The 20,867-nt window shown below is 41.7% G+C and overlaps 1 protein-coding gene across 1 annotated transcript in view; it reads left to right on the plus strand.

The window, feature by feature from the left end:
• IL13RA1 (interleukin 13 receptor subunit alpha 1) overlaps positions 1–18,424 on the plus strand; it is a 241,844-nt gene extending 223,420 nt beyond the window's left edge. The window contains exon 10 of the mRNA XM_085607889.1: positions 11,397–18,424. Coding sequence (XP_085464015.1) covers positions 11,397–11,507 — 111 coding nt within the window. The 3' untranslated portion in view covers positions 11,508–18,424. The remainder of the gene's footprint in view (positions 1–11,396) is intronic.
• The last annotated feature ends 2,443 nt before the right edge of the window (positions 18,425–20,867 follow it).

Raw genomic sequence — 20,867 nt, forward strand, 5'->3', positions numbered from 1 at the left:
TACTTCATTGCTAATTGGGATGCTGTACTGCGGGTGCCAAAGATAGAACACTATTTAATACACCTGCCAACCAGTTCCATTTTTGAGCTTATCGTCTACACAATCGATGAAAGGGTTGATACTTTTACAGTAGGTCGTACGTCTACCATTATTTCCTATGGAGACTTGCAGCCGTCTCGGTTCTTCTACTGAACACTCATGTGAAAGAATAGAGTGCCAATCCCCTACAGAATAGGGCAATGTACCATACTCCTTGTCCCTGATATTAGATTCCCCATAAGCGGGAAACACATCAATACCTTTACATTGAAAAAATTCACTATTTTGCAGCACCAGATTCACAACAAATTTGAATTGAAAAACTATCCTTATTTTTGCCCCTGGCCCTATAGGGGACAAAGATACAAATGAAATGTCACTACTTTGAATTTAGTTCAGGTTCTTAATGTCTGCAAAACCTACTACTTGAAATGCACGATTCAAGATCAAATCAGTCAAAAAGGGTAACAAAGTCTAAAATAGGAGTGTTAACTGAGAAACGGGAGGGGAAATGGGCTTCCTGATCAAGCATTACAGATGTTGCTTTCACCATGGATGTCTCCACAAACAGTTCAGCAGCAGGATTAAGTGAGGAAGGGCAAGAAGTAAATAAAGGAGGGAGGAATATGCCAGGATCATTCCTCACCACAGAGGAGGTAGTTAATGGAGCCAGTGATCCAGAACTAGGCCCCTACTGCTGATGACTCTGGTTTGATGTCTTAATCCTTTGTGGCGAATTCTGCGGTTCTTGAAAGCAACACTTTTGTTTTTTTTTTAAATTTGGTGGTTGGATTTTTTTTTCACCCTCAGATTTTTTCTTTTACTTTTGTCCTTTGGTTGTACAGTTTCTACTGGAGCGTTCGTGCTTAGCTCTGGAATGATTTCTGTCTTAAAGATGGGAAAAACATTGGGCTCAGAATTTGTAATTTTCACAGGGGATCCAGTTGCCACAGAGTTCCCTGAGCAAAGATCAAAGAAATGTTTTATTGAAAATATAGAATTTTCCACCTTGGATTTCATCTCAGGGTGTTCAAGGTCACCTTAACATAGGGTTTACTCACTTGCAAGCAAAAATCTTGTTTTGAGGCAAAAGAAGATAGCACGTTCGCCCCATCCTCTGAAAGCAACCCTTTATGTGCACCTTGACTCGCGCTTGTTTGTGACTGTGAAGCCTGATTAAAATTTCCCTATATTCTTTTGGACCAGTTAGTACTTTCAAGATCGCAGCTACAATGTCTTTGGTATGGTCAGAACTTAATATGAATTTATCTAAGAGGGCTAGAATGGAAGACAGAATTCTCTCCAAACAAGTGAATGATTCAAAGACTAGCACCTCTTTGCCTGGAGGATTACATGACAGAATCTCTATCAGTTCCAGATCTGGAGTTGCTGACATTTGAGAGATTACTGTGGAATGCTCTGAATGATGGAGTTCCACTAAAAAGTTGTAAACCATTTGACAATATTGGCATGAACGAAGTTTTATGAGCACTATCCTTCCTTAGCCTATTGCACCTTAGATTAAGCTCCAGATCGATATTCAGGAATATCCTCTTTGAGAAGGTTAGATGTTTCCTCCTGAGTTACGACCCCAGCTTCCTCTACTGGCATAGCTGGTCGAGGAAAGGGCACAGGACACTATCAACTACAGGAACAGTAGGGTATTCTGAAATACTTTTGAGGTCATCTTGATCCATTTTCTCTTTACAACAGAAAGGAATGTTCTGATTCACACCCTTTAATGAGTTGATAGGTGCTGATTTATTCCTCAGAGGGTTAGAGTTACTTTTACCACAAGCTCTTACTAAAACCATGGGGCCAGAGTGGATTTTCCGTACTTTCATTTTAGCCCCTTCTGCAACTGGGACTATTTTGTTTACTAGGTGGGATAACTCACATGAAAGAGCCCCCCCAAACTTGGCCCAACGGGGCAATAGGTCAGACAAGAACAAAGTCAGGAGGGGTGCCGCAGAAAAGGAGAGTCAATCAAGCCCAGTAGATCAGCTTTTACTTATTCCACATGCGAGCAGCTCCACTTATAGTTTCCTTCACCTCTCTCACAGAAAAATCTTGCCAATAATTTTAGAAGGTCTTATTAGAAAATAATCACACTGCTGTTGCAGGATGGCTTGCTATTGTAAATTCCTTTGAGAAACAGGGCCGCAAACTGCACTGAATCCTAGCTCAGCCACCTTTGCTGCCCTCGCACTCACCCCCCTGGCGGGGCACCACGGTGACGCACTCACCCCCCTAGTGGGGCCCCATGGTGACGGAGGTTTCACACCGTGTAGAACAAACTTCTCACCTTCTCACTTGTTTGGACGGGCAGTCCATACTGCCACAGTCCAGGGGTACTTCTTCTGCTAGACAGAAGTTGGAACTAGGCAACCAATCATATGGGGGGCTAGAATACTCCAGCTACCAGTCCCAGCTCCCAGGACACTGGGTGGCAAAAAACAGATGGCAGGGAGCTGGAACAAGAGCAGGAAAACCTGCTCAGCCAGCACCACACACCACACTTGGCCATGTTCAGCCAGTCAGACGTGACTGCCTCAAGCCACACCCACAAACTGCGAGCTCACTCCGATTTTCTGCTTCCACTGTTGGTACTCCCTTGGGGTGCAAGAAGGTGCCTCATACAGGCACTAGGGCACATGTGCTAGGGCAACTTCTCCATCCATTGCTCTTGCCTGGGCAGGATGTATGTGGGCTTTTGCGGGGACCCAAACCGGTCAGCATGGGCTGTTGCTGGGATATAGCAGCTCTCTACCCACATTCAGTCTGCCGCGGGAGCCCCGGCACAGAGCAGCGTTTGCTTTGTTGCTGCTGTGGTTCCAGCAACTGTGCTTGGTACTGCCCATGAGCATATCTAGTCACAAGATTTGTATCTGTCTAGCAAAACACTTATTCTGTTTGGAAGGAGATCCTTATCCAGTTTGCCACCAAAACTTCCCAGATCTATGCCATGCCTCTCACATTTAGATCTGTTACTGCTATCTGCTTGTCTACTCCTTCATGGCCATCTGCTATAAATACATAGCTGTTTGTGGCCAGTTCTGAGTAGGTTTGACTTACCACCGGCAATCTAAAAGTAAAGCAGATGTAAATCAACAGTAAGTCATACCCACTAATTGTGAAATAGCCCCTTATATTCCTGCTGCAGACAAAATCAATTCTGCTTCTGCTGGCCACCATTTGGGTATATTACCATGACCTGGGCAACATTCTCCACTTGTGCTTCAATAGAGTAATCAGCGTAGGTGAAAGGTTCTTGGTTAAACTACAGCTCGTTATGTGTGTGCTGCTGGGTAGAAGTAGAGTAAGTCCTCGTACCTATAAAGGTTTTACACTACGACAACTGGGAGCAGCATGTTCGCATTGCCTTCTCTGTTGCAAAAATTTGCTTGATATGGTACTTGGTGTTTAATTTTATAAGAACCGTCATTTCTGTAAACAATAATAGAATCTTCATTAGTCATGTAAATTAAAACACTAAAATACGACTCATATTTTAGACCAATGCTTTATAGATACGACTATCCATTTTGTTGGTATACTTTGCCATTATGATTTAGAGTTTATTTTCAGTACTCTAATAATCTCAAGTGTTTTGTTCAGAACAAAATTAAACCCTTTTAGAAATGTTCAGTATCTCGTACTCACCATCAAAGTAGAGGTGAGCTTGTTTTATCTGCTAAATTTGTTCTGGTTCACTCCACCACTGCTCCTCCAACTCCCACATTTTAATGCCATGATGTACTGCAGGAGATGATGGGCTGCTGCCGACGTTTTCAGTGCTGCACGCTTCTGTACATCTGGAGCAGGAGAATTTGATGGATCAGGGGAAATGGAGCAGAGGAAAGGGGTATGATTAGGTATTGTGTCGTGAGTACCATAGGGAAGCAGGAGCCTTGGGGTAAGAATGAGGAGGGATAAGAATGGAGAGAGAAGAGACATATGGGGTAGGGGCATAGTGATGTAGAGGAGTGCAGCTGACAGAAGTTTCTGGATGATAATCAAAAGACGATATCCCTGAATTTCTTCCCTTACACTTTCTTCTACGTATTGATATCGCACTGCACATTCAACACAGCAGATATGTGCTAACTGCTTTAGAATACCACATCTCATCTACTATTTCGGGCAGTATGATATTCTTTCAAACAGGGGTGTATAAGCTATATTTGTATTGTTGTTATTTGTCATTTATTTAGTGCATTTTGAGGGAATGGGGTTTTCAATACCTTCCTCTTTGGGTGTAATCATTAAATAACCCATACCACTGGTCAGCCCTTTGTTCGGCAACAAGAAGAAATGAAAATGAACAAACATATACATCAATCCAATAAGGGGAACAACCTTTACAACGCAACTTTTACAACGCACTACCTTTACAACGCATTTTTTACAACGCATAATCCATTACAACGCATGACATTACAACGCATGACACTACAACGCATTTTTAAAAACTACCTTTACAACGCATTCCATTACAACGCATACTACCATTACAACGCATACCATTACAACGCATAATATTACACTACACTATCCAACACTTACCCTACTGTTGCACCCCCTGGAGTTAGAATAGTAATTTTTACCCCTATACTATCCAACACTTACCCTACTGATGCACCCCCTGGAGTTAGAATAGTAATTTTTACCCCTATACTATCCAACACTTACCCTACTGATGCACCCCCTGGAGTTAGAATAGTAATTTTTACCCCTATACTATCCAACACTTACCCTACTGTTGCACCCCCTGGAGTTAGAATAGTAATTTTTACCCCTATACTATCCAACATTTACCCTACTGTTGCACCCCCTGGAGTTAGAATAGTAATTTTTACCCCTATACTATCCAACACTTACCCTACTGTTGCACCCCCTGGAGTTAGAATAGTAATTTTTACCCCTATACTATCCAACACTTACCCTACTGTTGCACCCCCTGGAGTTAGAATAGTAATTTTTACCCCTATACTATCCAACACTTACCCTACTGTTGCACCCCCTGGAGTTAGAATAGTAATTTTTACCCCTATACTATCCAACACTTACCCTACTGTTGCACCCCCTGGAGTTAGAATAGTAATTTTTACCCCTATACTATCCAACACTTACCCCACTGTTGCACCCCCTGGAGTTAGAATAGTAATTTTTACCCCTATACTATCCAACACTTACCCTACTGTTGCACCCCCTGGAGATAGAAAAGTAACTTTTACCCGTATACTATCTAATACTTACCTTAAATGTAATTTAATATTATGCGTTGTAATGGTATGCGTTGTAAAGGTAGTATGGGTTGTAATGGAAATGCGTTGTAAAGGTATTTTTTAAAAATGCATTGTAGTGTCATGCGTTGTAATGTCATGCGTTGTAATGGATTATGCGTTGTAAAAAATGCGTTGTAAGTGCATGCGTTGTAAAAGTGTGCGTTGTAACGTCATACATCCATCCAATAATATGATCAATAATTTATTACTTTTAGCACAGTCAATTAAGAGAGTTTTATAGGAGTTATCTGGTTTTTATATTCAGTTCCTTTAGTATTTAATCATTTATTTCAGTAAAAATGTAGTCTTTTAAGCATCAGCATTAGAAATTAACATAATCCAATAATTGATATTTCAATACAAGGTAAAACATAATTTTAGTCAGGATTACAGTGAATATTATAATAATACAACAAGTGTGTTCCATAAAGGAAAATAATCTAGATACATTTGAAGAATATGAATTAAAGGGTCAGTTTAGATACCCAATAAAGAGTATTGATGAGAAGATCGATAAATAGCATGAAGACTTTGCATAATAATAAACTGGAAGATATTCTCAGCTTTAAAGCTTCAGACATAAATGAAATAAGCTAAGCAGCTTCCCATAAAAAGAGATTTAGAGAAACTCAAAGATGAGTCCCCAGCCAGTGCAAATGAAAGAAATTCAAAGGGAGCAATACTTACAGAAAATTTGTAACAGGAAAAGTCCTCCTAAGAGAAAAGCTCAGAGGAAAGTCCTGCCTTGCTCTAGGAACATGCTCTAATATAAACACACAGTATTCTAAATGGCAACAAGTATCATTTCATCTCCTGTATTATCCAATAGGATTGCAGTAAACTCCTGGAAACAGGTAAACCCCCATCTTCTCACACTTGTAAAATTTCATCTTTCACATTCTGCGGTCCAGACTCATGAATCATCCTTCCTGTTACCTCCTCTTCTTTCTGGTGAGAACCTCACTATCAGTTGTCTAATACAAAACAAATGCCTATTCACTAACAGAAGGCTTCTGGAAAGTTACAATATCTGCAGCATAAGAGAAATACATTTTGTGGAAAAAAAACATGAAACGTGAAAACAGGCCTTTCAATGTTAAAGCATCATTTTCAGTTAACATGGTATCGACTGTCAGACTAACTTAAGTCAGCACTTGTTTACTTCTTGCAGGCTGATTTCATTAAGGTATGATCACTTGCCACAAACGTTTTGCATTTAGTGTATGTGTTACTAAAATGTAGATTTTGCAGTTTTTTTTAATAAAAAAGATTTTTATTTGCGAATCAAATTCGCTCTAGCAATATCATGCAATTAGTATGGCGCTTTTCGGTAGACAGAGGGTTCTAGTTCATGGAAATACTGGTTTTAGCCCATAATATCAAAATTAATAGATGAATAATTATGTGAAGTTAAAATGTTTTATTTTCGGCATATCGAATGGCATGTAATTATCAGTGTCTTTCTATTGGTATAATTATATTGAACTTAAGCATTATTTTAAAAACAAAATAATTCTGCAAAAAAGAAAATATAAGGTCCTCATTTTCAGGAGTGCTCAGGCCCCAAAAAACCTCTGCTGTAGAGCATTTGGGCTCAGCTCAGGTCTATCTACATCAAGGTAGTTATGCTCAAAGCTGTGCCATGCTCTCTTGTCCTCTTTTCACAAAAAAGTGCAATCCTGCCAGGAGGGTTTTCATTCAGAAAATGCTAATACGCTTGTAGCTGTTTGTCAATACGTTATGGTAGTCACAGGCATCATTACATTTTTGTGTTGGGGTAAATCTGGTGCTGACCATCTGAGAGACAGCTGGTGTCAAATCAACTTTGTCTTTTTTGAGGTATTCATTGTGGTCAATGTTTTGTTGCATTTAGGAAAGATGAACTTGCTCATTTTATTGTGTAATTTACTGCAGGAACCTGATCAAATGAACTACAAGTACCTTAATAATGACAGAGATCCTGCTGTACACCAGCATACTACCAGTACCTCCAAAATCCTTCAACCAATTAGAGATTGGTGAGAAAACTGAAAGGACGTTTTATGACTCCCAAGACTATGTGAGCCGAGCCACTAGCACCATCTGATGAAGCTCCTTCATATTAAAGGGATTAGTCAGCACACACAAAAATAACAATTCTCTTTACCCAGTCAAGTTAAAAGAATAAGCATTGACTAATGCTTCTTTAGTTGATGTCTGCTTGGGTTTTGAGACACATTGTGACATCATTAACCGAATGGCCCCAAATAAGCCACTACTCTTAGTAGATTAATTATAAGCTCTTTGTGAAAGCACAGGCATGAGAGGTCATGTGTTTGACATATTGTCAGTGTGAGTTTATCTCAGTGCTGCTATATTGCCAAGGGGGCCTGGCTGAGATCTTTCAACTGTGGGAGCAAGGGACCATTATATATTAGCCCCTTCCCCGCGAGGCAAATTCCGCCGCGGTGCGAGGGGGGCGGGGCTGGGCGTGGCGCTCAGGTACCCAGGACGGCTCCCGGCCGTCATAAATCACGGTGGGCGTGTGCTCATGACGGCCGTGGGCGGAGCAGCGTGGGCGGAGCAGCAACGGTCGGACGGCTCCCGGCCGTCATGAGCACACGACTACCGTGACTCATGACGGCCAGGAGCCGTCCTGAGCATCAATGAGTTTAAGAGAGACTGTCTAAACTGCAATGCCTTGGTTTGTGACAGATACTTTTGCACTTAACCAGAATCCACTATGTATAAACTATATGGCGTTGAATTGTGCCCAGCCCCTGATCACCTTTGAGTTCCAGATGGGTGTGCTTACAATGTATGGATCCTTTTTTAAATAGGCCACCTTGTTTTGCACATTTTGTGTCTGATGATTATAATCTTTCAGTTGCATTAAGTGTAGTGCAGTACACTAAGAATATATGTGTTTTTACACTGGAAATGTTCAAGATGTGAGCCATCATTTGGCCACTCTGGAAAACTGATAGATTTTGGTCTTTATTTGTGGGTGAGATTTCTATATATTATGACCTTTAGGTTTCCAGCAGTGCTCAATGGAATTTGGTTGTGATTGAAGGGACAGTGGCTTTGGTATCACTGCTCCATTTTCGTGATGTTTGCCCAATATTGGAATTTTAGAATGAAGGCGCTGTTTTCAGGCATGGCCTGTGCAGGTAAGAGCGGTGGGGTGGGGTGAGGGGTAATTCGACAGACAACAACGGGGGTGAAATTAATTATTTATTCAATTTTCCCTCTGCGTCGTCTGTTGACTTCCCCTCACCCTGTCCCACCACTTTTACCTGCACGGGATGCTCCTGATTGTTTTCAAGGCCAATATTGAAATTTGTAAAGTCTGGAGGAGATGTCTTCTTGAGTTTCAGCTGATGTCTTTACTGGTAAGCATCTATGTTTAAGACATTGAGGACTTCTCTTTAAGGAAGCAGGCATTGATAATGTAAATAACGTGCTTGATCAATGTAGATTGCAGAATGAAACACTATAAATCCTTCTACCAACACCAATGGAAGCTTCCCTTTGTGCACTCTTTTTCTGATTGCCTAGTCCCCACTCCTGTCTTTTACCAAATTACCCAGTACAAGATGGTGAAAAAGGACTATTGATTCTTCTGATAAAAATAAGATGATTTATTTTCCTGAATAGCTTCCATTTATAACCAGTGTACTGTACACACATTTCTTATATCACGGCTGCTTGTGAATGTGAGCCACTTGTAAGATTTACACCTTTGGAACACCCAAGAAAATTATAGGTAACTGTAGTACCAGACAAAGTGCCATATTTAAAAACTTCTTATGCCTCTCGTCAGAACACGTGGATGTAAAAAGAAAGTTGCTTAAATTGCAAAGGTGTGTAGAGCTACTGGTAACACTGTTGTCCTAGTTACAAAATGAGGTCACAATAACCAGAGAGGGTTAGGTTTTGAAACAGCTTTAAAATATGTATGACAAATCTGCTACCTAATAAATGCTTTGGGACCATGCCCAACTTATCCCACAAGTAACAGGATACTGATTCAAAGTTTCAGTAGCTATATCTTAGCCCTCATTACGAATTCAGTGGACTTTGGTGAAGGAACACCAGAGGTCTAGGATTCCTAATTCCAGCTAATATTCCTGAATCAACATCCACCATTTACTTGTTTTCTTTCTGGAATGGAGAACCCGACCTGCACTCTATCATGGTCGGCCTGAACTTTGGATTTACCCTGATGTAGCGTGACCTAAAGGAACCTTTTAGTGCTATTGACTTTTAAGCACTGTTTTTAGTTTATTCTTTAAAAAGTCATAACTTCAGCTCTACTTATTAGATGTTTGTCATTTTGGGCCTGTTTTATTTATAGAAAATTATAATCTATATTTTCAACTAAGTGTGCGGCCTTTTGTGATATATTCATTGCGGTACTGTGTGCATGTGTGTGTGTTGCAGAAATACTTTACACATTGTCTTTATAGAAAAGACTGACTGCTCTCTGCCAAGCTACCAGAGGGTGAGCACAGGTTATCTTATTGTGTATCTAGCTTACCCTGACTGGAGTGGGGTTTCCTGCCTGGCCTGGGTGCATACCTCAGCCAACTAGGAATCCCATTTCTAAGACCCTGGTCTATCTGAACATACATATACCCTGCTACCTCTAGACCGGTAAATAGCCTAGTAGCTCTTCCCGTCCTCATACCCTAGTACCTTTAACCCTGCTCTTACCTTGGTTCCAATATCCCTGCCTGGACCCTAATATTTCTACCCTACCTATATCCTACCTATCTCCTTATAGGTTTATTGCTGCCTGTACCATGGCCCTATGCCATACCTATACCCCACTAATTCTACCACTATCTGTAACCTGCTACTTATATTCCTACCTTTACTGCAGTTCATGTAACTTACAAATTTGGTAATCCAACCTATATCTCTTTTCATATTGATATGTTAGTAAATCTTCCCTACCATCGTTCAACACCCACCTTCACCCCAGTACCGTTACTCATACCTTTGTACTTCTTTCCCTCCCCTATCTCCATTATGCCTGCTCTCTTTTCTCCTTACTATTTCATCATGCTGTTCTCTTGTCCGTGTTTGTGGTCAGTTTTTGTCAATTTTTATCTAACTTGGGAATGTGCCTAAATTTAGTTTTGCTAGTCTTATGTTGTCAGATTTGTGTTCTCAGTTGTGTTTTCTTTCTAAAAAGAGGTGGAGACTTTCAAAATATGCAAAATTAGCATGAAATGTGAGAAACATATCCGGAGCAAAAAATGTGTGCTATTGATCTCCTGTCTCAAAATGTATCACTTATATTTTAAATCATCACTCTAAACCAATGGGTAAACTAATGAAAATTCAGGAGATAGTAACGATCATATCGAATTCTATAACCAGGGCCACTGGAATTATGCAATTGTGCAGCCGCTGCATTTCACGCATACTTATAGATTTGCCACATAATCCACCATCTGCTGTAGAATCTGCAGATTTTAACAACAACAAAATTCGTTTTTAGCTCCAACAGTTCAAAAGTTTCTAAAGACACAGCAACACGCTGCTGTGCAGTGGAAGGTCCTTTGCAATGGTTAACTGGTCACCTTTCTTTTGCTTGTTACTATAGTTAGGTATTAACCTGGTACTAATGAAGTGCAACCTATGCCGACAGTGTCATCAAGTGCAAAAATGACAAAATAATGAAATAGTACCATCACAAAATTTGCTGCATTATACCACATAATGTGCCCTTTCTTGCTGCATAATTTAGTCAGCCCTGCTGCATAATTTAAATTCCACTCATTTGTAAGCAGTTAGAGTTTCAAATGGAAAACGTATTATGCAGTTCTGTCCAAGGGGTTCATCTGAATCGGGGGGAAGAGGGAGGATTTGAGCATCTCGAAACACTCTTTACTGTAAATGTCCAACAACGCGTTGGTGCTTTATGGCTAATTCATTAGCATCCCAATGGTATCCATTCATAGAAAATGTGAAGCCTTCCCACATACAGAGTATTGGTATTGCATACTAAATAGGTCAAATGTATTTGAAACTCACGTAATGTACAGAAAATAACCGCTTCTTGTTGTGTCTTTATAGCAGTGGATAAAGAAAAGCCCCATGATTTCCCCCAATAAACCAGTTCAGGAAGAAACCTGTTCAGTGATTCTGGTCGAGAAAGAGACTTCTCCTGAGATGCCGCCATGCTGAGTGCGAACTTGCAAGTGGAAAAGAAGACGCCAGTCATCTATGTCGGTCAACTGTTTACATGGAGATGCTGTTAATGTAAACTGGACTTGCTTGGAGATGCTGTTAATGTAAACTGGACTTGCTTGGAGATGCTGTTAATGTAAATTGGACTGGCTTGGAGAGTTTTGCTACAGAAGTCGAGGATTTTTACACAGCTGCACATTGGCCCGCTTGGGCCAGAAAGCATGGACAAGATGCCTTACTTTGTTGAAAAGATTCCATATTTTCTTGGACCATCTTCAACAAGACGCATAATAATGTATATACGTGACTGTTTCCTTTATGCTTTTTTTAAACCGTTTCTTGTTGATTATGTCTAGAGTAAACATACTACCTCTTTTGGCAGGGTATACATTGAAAAGCCTTCTTATGAAGAAGTATTAATTTCCCTAACCTTGTGCCTGAACAAACAACAGCCCTAAGACGACTTACGTGTGTCACACCTCATGTGGCCATAGTCGAAATCCAGATGCTGGTCCTCTGGGTGACTATAACAGCATCTTGTTTATGTCCAAGGAATGACCAGCGACGTTGGTGGCCTTGCAAAGTGACTCTTAGGCATTCCTTATTCTGAAAGGTTTGGGGTAATTGATGAATTGTCCTGGAAGACATTAAATGCTGCTGTGCTGTTGCTTAGTGTATGTTTATGTATGCACACACATACACACACACAGCTAAAGAAGCAAACCTATCTTCTCATTGTTTTTTCATTATACATTTAAAAAAAACTTCCAGTGAACATTCTGCAAAAGCCATCCCCCCCCCCGCCCCCACGCCCATTGCCAAGAACAAAGCGGATCACACCCGCATTAACCACACCATGCATCTGTAGTTGCATATAGGTCATAATATACTTCTAGTTTGCATTTTGAGCCCTCTCCACCATTGAGAAAAGGAATATGAAATCACCTAATCACATAATAGCTCATATTTACTCATAATATCCAATCCAGCAAATACACTGGAGCAAAAAATGTAAAAGCAGGAATATTTGCTGATTCTTTGTCAGTTCTCACAATCAGCATAGACAGTCTCAAATATTGTTGGTAGGCTGAACATTTCATGACATTTTGGGTGTAATGGTCGTCTTGAAGGAAAAGTGTAAAAATGAAATCCTCAGTTGTCTTTTTCCCTCTCAATAAATCAATAGCGTTACATTTTGTACAAATTGCCCAGCTTCACATAGTAAGTATGGTTCACATGCACAATGCATCAATTCACAAGTACAGTGTATTCACAAAAGGCAAACTTGCTCACGAAAATCCCACAATGCTATAGAATTGAACATGATTACATTTCATACAAGGACTACGAAGTGGTTGCTCCAGAGAAGAATCTCCCTTGCACATTTGGGTATATCCTGAAACTCCAGAAATCTCAAATGGGAAGAAGTAAATCCCTTTACTAAGAAAAGCCCCCCAAAATAGGTGGGTGCAGTGGGGGGGGGGGGGAGGGTTTTGAGGCAATGAACCTGCGGGTGTGCATGTATGCCTTATTTGTGAATGACCCACAGTTTGAAGATGCCTTGTGGAGGGTCGGTATGAATAAAATAACAATTATGTAGTAGTATATTAGTGATACCCAAAACTGAAGACAAACTTTTAATAAACAAGGGAATGTCCTAGCCTGGTAAAGATACATATTTTTCCAGGAGTTGGAAGGGCAGCCATTACTATCTCTCAGGGTATCCGTGAATGTTTAACAGCAGCCACGGGTTTAGGTGTCACCTAAATCTCATCTTCTAGACCAGATAATAAAGTAGCATCTAAGTTGAACTGAATCATAATAGCAAATGTTTTACAAAAGTATTTGCAGCCTCCCCTTGACCCCTTGAGAGAAAAAATGGATCTTGCCCCTTGTCCTGGCAGATTGTTAGACAGAGGCCAGCCCTTCCTGAATGGCTCAGCAGCGGCGGCTCCTCAGCTAAGGCGGAGGAGCGTCGCCGCACTGCTCTCCGAGCAGTTCAAAAGGAAAAATAAAATGATAGTGATCTCAACTTTATTATGATTTAATTTTCCTACTGCAGTTGCTCAGTTTCATGTGGGGCAGGGCGGGGCTGGTCAGAGCAGGGAGGGGGGAGGAGTGGCGGCACTCTCTAAGTGTGCATGACTGTTTGGCTGGCAAACAGTCATGCACACCTTGCATGTTCCCCAGCAGGCTATCCATTACAGCCTTGTGGGGACGGTGCACAGGCTCCCAGGCCCCATCTGAGCGCCAAACCATGGTGCTCAGACCAATCACGACACTGCTGTCATAGTGACAGTAGTGTCGTGATTGGCTTAGGAGAACCTGAGGGCTTCCTGCTACCGGGGCTCAAGACAGGAAGAAGATTAAGAGGACGGAGGAGAGACAGCAGCCGGCCGTACCCAGGTCCTTTTTGGGGTTTCTTTCTGCAAAGAAACTATTTCCACTTACTTGAAACTTAGACATCTGGTAAATTTCCCACAAAGTACTTGAACCTGCAAATGACCAGCAAAGCACACATCTGAAACATTGCTTTACTCTTGTAGTGAGTCTACACGGTAGGTCATCATTCAACTACAAACTGATTTTAAGATAAGTCAGTTCAGTGTTCTGACCTAGTCATACTGTCACAAACACACTGGTAGCATATGACCCACATGTAACAAGGTTGCATCCACTCTAAGTTTTCTTGTTCCCTGGTTAATAACATGGATCACCTTCAGTGCCTTAATAAGCTTTCCTCAATGGGCAGCATCTCGGGCATAGAGATACCCTGGTGGAGTAAAAGGAATGGCAATTGTTGAAGGATAGGAACCAGAGACAAATGTGATCATGCTATAAGTAGTAAATAATTTTTACATACTTTCCATCCCACCTCAACAAAGAGCTCTCGTTTTATCTACCATCCTTAGTAAACATGCTGATGAAACCCTGTAGCACCAGAGCGCTCACCTGACCACCAGTCCAAATCAAAATTGATATTGTCAGCGTTCAAGGTAATCCAGTCATGAATATGTACTGAAACCTTCATTAGGATTTTTTAAAATCTTTTTATTGAATAAACAAACAAGCGACAACAGCAGCAGAGCTTGACCCACACATTTAAGACGTAGCACTTGATTATAGCTATTAGTTCCCCATGCATGCTTAGACATTAAGATCACGTGTCCTCATAGAGGACCTCTCCAGTGAATAGCGCCCCTCCTGCAAAATCCCCACAGGCATGGGGAGTTGCATAGATTACCTCTGTGTGCGTTCCACTTCCCTCAGACCTGGTCCCATTTCCAGGGGAATCCTCTGTTTTTATAGACCTCAACTTCTGCGATCATGCACCAGTCCATGTTCTTTTCCCACTCAACTAGGGATGGTGTTTCCGCCACACCCCACTTCCGCACAATATTACGTTTTGCAATCAGGAGGCCCATAGTAGTCCAGAGCTGCTCCGCACAATTCATGTCAGTCGCCTCCCATATATTCAGTAGGCACAGATCAGGGGACACCCAAATGACCCACCCCCCTGCCATGCTTAATGCGTGTGACTACTGTTTCCCAATATGGTTTGATCATCGGAGAGTCCCAAATAATATCGTAGAAGGTGCCAATACCCCTACATTGCCTTTTGCACCCTTCATCTACAGTTTTGCCCATTTTGACCAGTGTGGTGCATGCAATGTACAATCAATGGAGTATTTTTAATTGTACCAGTGGCAGTCTTGAGGAAACCACAACCTCTCGAGGTGACACCAGCGCCTCCCTCCAGTCCTCTTCTTCTAAATCCCTAATGTCAGCCTGTCAGATCTTCCCTGGGATCTTTTTGTTTCTGCGTCCTTCCCGGTCGCCGTCTGCGCCGTTTTGGATTATGCGGGTCCCCTGCTCTTCGCCAGCCCTCTGGCCATTTCGAGACTTCTTCCGGTTCGGTGAAAAAACAGCTTTTACCCTCTGCCTTGACCCTCAGCTTGGCTGGAAACAACATTACATATTTTATACCCTTTTCTCTGAGGGCTTTTTTGATCTCCAAGAAAGTACGTCTTTGTTGCTGTATCTTTATAGTAAAGTCCTGAAAAAAATGTATTGTGTTGTTTTCGAATTTCAGAGGCAGAGCTGTGTGAGCAGTTTGAAGGATAATGTCCCGGCTCTGTAGTTGAAGACTCTAGCCAGGATAGGTCTGGGAGGTACACCCAGCTTGGCCCTGCCTCTTGGTATGCGATGGGCCTGCTCAATAGAGAAATAATTGTAGAGATTCTGAGGCTGCAGATGTTTTGTGACTAGGTCCTCCACAAGGAGGTCCATCGCTGGTCCTTTGGCTCTTTCCGGCACCCTGAGAATTCTGACATTGTTCCTCCTCGAACGGCCCTCGTAGTCATCCAACTGAGCCACTAGGGATTTCCTGGTAGTTTGCAGCTCTAAGATTTGCTTCTCCAGAGTGTTTGTATCTGCGACCAGTCTGTGGGTGACATCCTCCACCTCTTTGACTCGAGAGTCCATCTTTCTTAGGTCTGCCTGCAGTAGGGAGATATCTGTGGATAGTGAGTCTTAGCGCCCCTCCAGGGAGGTGCGCACGTCGGTAATGGCTGCCATTATATCCTGCAATGTGGGGGAACCTTGTTCTGGCTGTTTCTGCAGCGTTTTGTGCTTGGAGACCGGTTGTACTGAAGCTTGGTTGATGCGAGCCACGTCCACCTTTGCCGCTTGCCATGTTTGTACCTGAGGCAATCCAGACAATGGTGCAGCAGAGGTATATGCAGGGTACTCACCGCCACCTGCCAGAGGATCCCCACGAAGCCTGTCGGTTTTCTTCTACAAGCTCTCACGCCCCTAAAGTATACATTTGTATTGTTGATGGTGGTGCAGTACGTTTGCGCAGCAGGGCTGTGACCAGGAGGTAGGTTCTGAAGCCACACTGTTCTGGTGTCTTACAGCCGTCAATCAGGCCACTTGTGACCTGGGCCGCTCGAGTTTGCCGCTCTGATTCCAATTCCCGTCTGTCTCCCAGGTTCTCCGGTTCCATATCGCTTTCAAACATTAGGAAGACCCACCATTGCTGCCCGCTCTGGGTCTCAGCGCAATTCTTGCAGGTCTTTTGAATTTGACCCAACGGAATTGGGTTCTGATCATGCCCCAGTAAGTGTGGTGATCTGCAGGTAAGTCTCATCAGCAAGTGTGTCAGGTCGTCAACATCCACCGCTGTGTGACCAGTGTGTGCCAAAGTTCTCAGTGCTTATGTTATGCCCCACTGCCGACTATGGATGCGAATCCCCACCGCCTGACCCAGGGTCCCTGCACACTCCTCACCAGTCTTGCAGCCGCAGCCCCGGTCAGGCAGGGCTCAGGCAGCGTCCCACTAGGATCCTTTACCAGCCTGTTTCTGGATAGGGGTGCTGACTCTGTGCACCGCTACGCCGCTGCCTGTCTCCTGGATCAGCTCTCTCCGCCGGTGAGGCGGCGAGTGGTGGTCCCCTCCTGCCTTGATATTTTCCTGGTCTGCGGTGCACCTGGGCCTGGGGTTGCCACGGTAGGCCACATCTATGTCACTCCATGGCTTTAATGGTTTTGCAGGCCCCAAACTTCCTACACGGCTAGCGGCTTCTGAGTTGATGGAGGACTGCCCATTGTCAGAGATGGCCGCTCTCAGTACCGCAGCGCTCAGTTGCGCTTGTAGTTAAGTCGGATCAATGCCTGATATCAGGGGGAAAACGACAGAGGAGGCCGGTGCCGCACTAGTGTGCGGCCATCTTCCCCTGCTGCAGGCCACACCCCCATGCACGGGGAAAGGAACACCCACTATAGCAGTGAGAGTTTATTTATCAGAAGCAAATTTTCCATGAGAATGTTTTTCCGCGTGAATTAGAGTAAGGAAAAGAAAATATATATATGATTCCATGCAAAAATTGAATTCACATTTTTTGCCAGGATTACAAATAAAAACCTCCATCTCTCGAAAGTCTCCTAATATTACATGAATATTTTGTGACTGCTGAAAAGTCAAAAATCTGCATCCATGCAGGTGCAGATTTCAGACTATTTTAAAGAATTAGGACCATTTTTGTCAGTGTGAGTTGACTAATCATTCGAATCAAACTAAACCAAGAATGCCTGTCATAGAGTGTAGAAGAGGAGTCACTGAAGGCCAAGGGCTGGAAATAAGGTTGCCTGCTGAGGTTGTGTCATATTGTAACTCTGTGCAAAAGGTACCTCTGTTGGTCAATGAACCTGCGAGACAGAATTGAGGACCACCTGCTGGCCACAGATTTGAAGCTCAAGTGGGCCAACTCACCCTCTCATCTTTTCAGGTTAATAAAATGAGTGGTGTTCACTGTGACAACAGAAGCAACTGTTTTTAGTGCTTTAAGTTTTGGATTACAATATACTGCTCGAAAGTTGTAATATGCACAAACATATCATTTATCACTATACGATGTATTGCAAACGTACTATTTTGTTCAATTGCTTTTTGAAGTAGAAAAAATATTTTTGTATTGTTTGACATAGTTGAAATACATTGATATTTCCACTGAGGCAAATAGTACTTACTCTGTTATATCAGCGTGTGCTACATTACACTTTGGTGCAAATTAGCCCCTTCCATTCCGCCTTTGTGGCAGTTACGCCAAATAAAAGAACTGGTTGTATGAGGATTTTTCATTCATACAGTGAACTCACGCTCCTGCTAAACTGCATTGTTTGCAAAATATGAACTTTTGTTTATTGTTATATTGGGGGGAATGGTACACTGTGAAAAAATCCAGGAATGCGCCTTTGTTTTTTTTTGTTTTTTTTTCAGCAGGCATTGTATTCTTCAACGGTACTTTTTATTCTCAGATTACTGGTTATATAGCTGGAAACAAATATCTGATAACGAGAACTTGTGTGTTTTTTTTATTTCGGAAATATTAAAGGAAAGTAACTAAAATAAAGTATGCAAAGTATTATTTTTTTTGCATTACTAACATCGGAATTATGTAATTCAAGCTGGGTTAACGTTCATAGAACCAAAGTCGTTGCCTGTATTTCCCAAAGTTAAAAACCTATCAGAAAATATACACAAACCAATGAATGCAACTATCTGTAATGTGTTCTTCTAATGTACAGTTGCTTAATATAAATAAAAAAACAACTTTAAGTGCAATACAGTAGGCAAAGTGTTGCACAGTAACATTTTCTGATTGTATCCTGTAAGGCTTCATTTAAAATATCCATGCATTTTTTTAAAGCAATATAGGGGCATATTATCAAGCACGGCGTTACAATTATCGCCGTTTTAGCGGCTGAAAACTGCCGCTAAAGGGGCGATAATGGGCTTGATAATATGCCGCAGAGAATTCCAATAGAAGCTCATGTTTACACCTGAACATAATTTTAACGCCGTGCTTGATAATATGCCGCAGAGAATTCCAATAGAAGCTCATGTTTACACCAGAACATAATTTTAACGCCGTGCTTGATAATATGCCCCTGAGTTTTTCCTTTTTCCATCCTCTCCAGCTTTCTGTCTTGTATCGTCCATGTCCCTTCTTCCTTTGCGGCACTCATTCCTTCCGACTCTCATTGCACCTCTCACCCTTCTCTCTAATCAGCACTCTCGCTTCCAGCCTCCATGCATTTTCTTTTCTTTCTCCCTAAACAATACATCTTAACAATAGGGAAATCCAGTATGAATAAATCCAAAAATGTATATCTCTCAAAAGATGAGGTCTCTCCAGTACCGTAATTGTAGGATTCATTTTCGATATGTAAACATATATGAATAGTCGATTTTCAAGAGATAGGGCCATTTCTGCAGTACGTATCCTATAGTGTTTTATCAACACCCCCTCTCCCCCATATTTATTTTGTAACGGAATTCACACCTGCGTGGAAAGAAATTGTAGACGTGCAGTTTATAAAAAATGTAAATAAAGATGTTGCGTTAATACAGAATTTAGCAGGAATAGTCTCAACCAGGATCCTTTCATTATGAACATATGGTCATGTACATATTGAAACAGAAGTAAAGGACTATTATGTCCCTGCACATTATTCTCAAAGGGTCTCTCACTCACCAGGAGGACAGGTCATCACTCTCTGCCGCCAAATCCGATCCCACTCCCTGTGGAAGGACAGGATAAGCAATGTCTTGTCTAAACTTTGAATGCTTGGCTAGGATGCCTACATTTCCTACAGGCTACCCATCAAAAATTCTAATAGTGAAACCGGCCCCTTATTATTGCTTTTCAGTTTTTGGGGTGTGCTTTTATTTTTTCGGGCCCCAGTTTTGTTTGGAGGCAATGCTCTAATTACTGTTGTTTTTTTTATACTTCTTAGTTCTGTCTCATATCAATCTCAAACATTTTCTACAAATTAGTTTGCTTTTTAGGATATTCCATTTTGTAACATTATTATTGCATTCCTACATATCTAGATAGAGAGGATTTCAAAATGTAGTTTTCTCAAACTACATTACCAAAAGTGTAGCTCTAATAGCATGAGGATAGGGGCACATCTGGAACTGAGCCACATCTGGAACTGAGCCACACCCAGATCGGACCACAATTGAAATCGCTATACTCAATGGTTTATGTTTTGGTATGTAATTTAAACTTACACACATCGAAGTTTCTTGGCGCTACGAGCAATGACTTTCACTGAAAGTGGAAGGCTCAAATGAACCTAAATAATGATGTATGTGAATTTGAAAAACGTTTTGAAAAAACATGTTTTTAATGTTTTCCAAATAATGAAAGAGAAGTGAGTAGTATAATTCAAAGGGAAGTTTGTTCCCGCTCTTAGCCGAAGCTACAGAAAAACCCTTTCTTCAAAACTATTTATTGTTATTTAAGGAATGTCAAGCAAAAACGACCCTGAAGAATACAAAACATGGTGAAGAGTGTGAACATAGAATTCAGAGGCTAGAAAGGCATGAGTGAGCTCATGCATAACCCTATGGAGAATAACTAGGGACGTGTATCCTCTGTTCTACGAGCAACCAGTGAAGTGAATAAGAATAGGAGTGATATGATAACAGTAAAATGAAGCAGGGATCAGGTAGTTCCAAAATTTTGAGCTGACTGAAGCCTTCTGATTAGCTTTTGAGGTATAGGTTGGTAAGATGCATTACCATAATCCACGTGTAACTGGACCAAGGTGACCACCGCTAGCCTCTAGTAGTCTGAATATATAAGAAGGGATCTTTTTAAAAGCTTGAGTTGCCAGAAATGTGAGATTTGTGGTTCAAGCAGAATATTTGAATCTATAAGTATACCTAGATTTCTGACTGTTTTCACTGGGGCAGGAGGAAGATTTCTTGTTACCAACAGCTTCTTTTCAGCAGGGTTTAGTTGCAAGAAATTTGTGGCATCCAGAAACAAACATAACTCAGGA

The sequence above is a fragment of the Triturus cristatus genome, chromosome 5_2, assembly GCF_964204655.1.
Source record: "Triturus cristatus chromosome 5_2, aTriCri1.1, whole genome shotgun sequence".
Taxonomy (NCBI): Eukaryota; Metazoa; Chordata; class Amphibia; order Caudata; family Salamandridae; genus Triturus; species Triturus cristatus.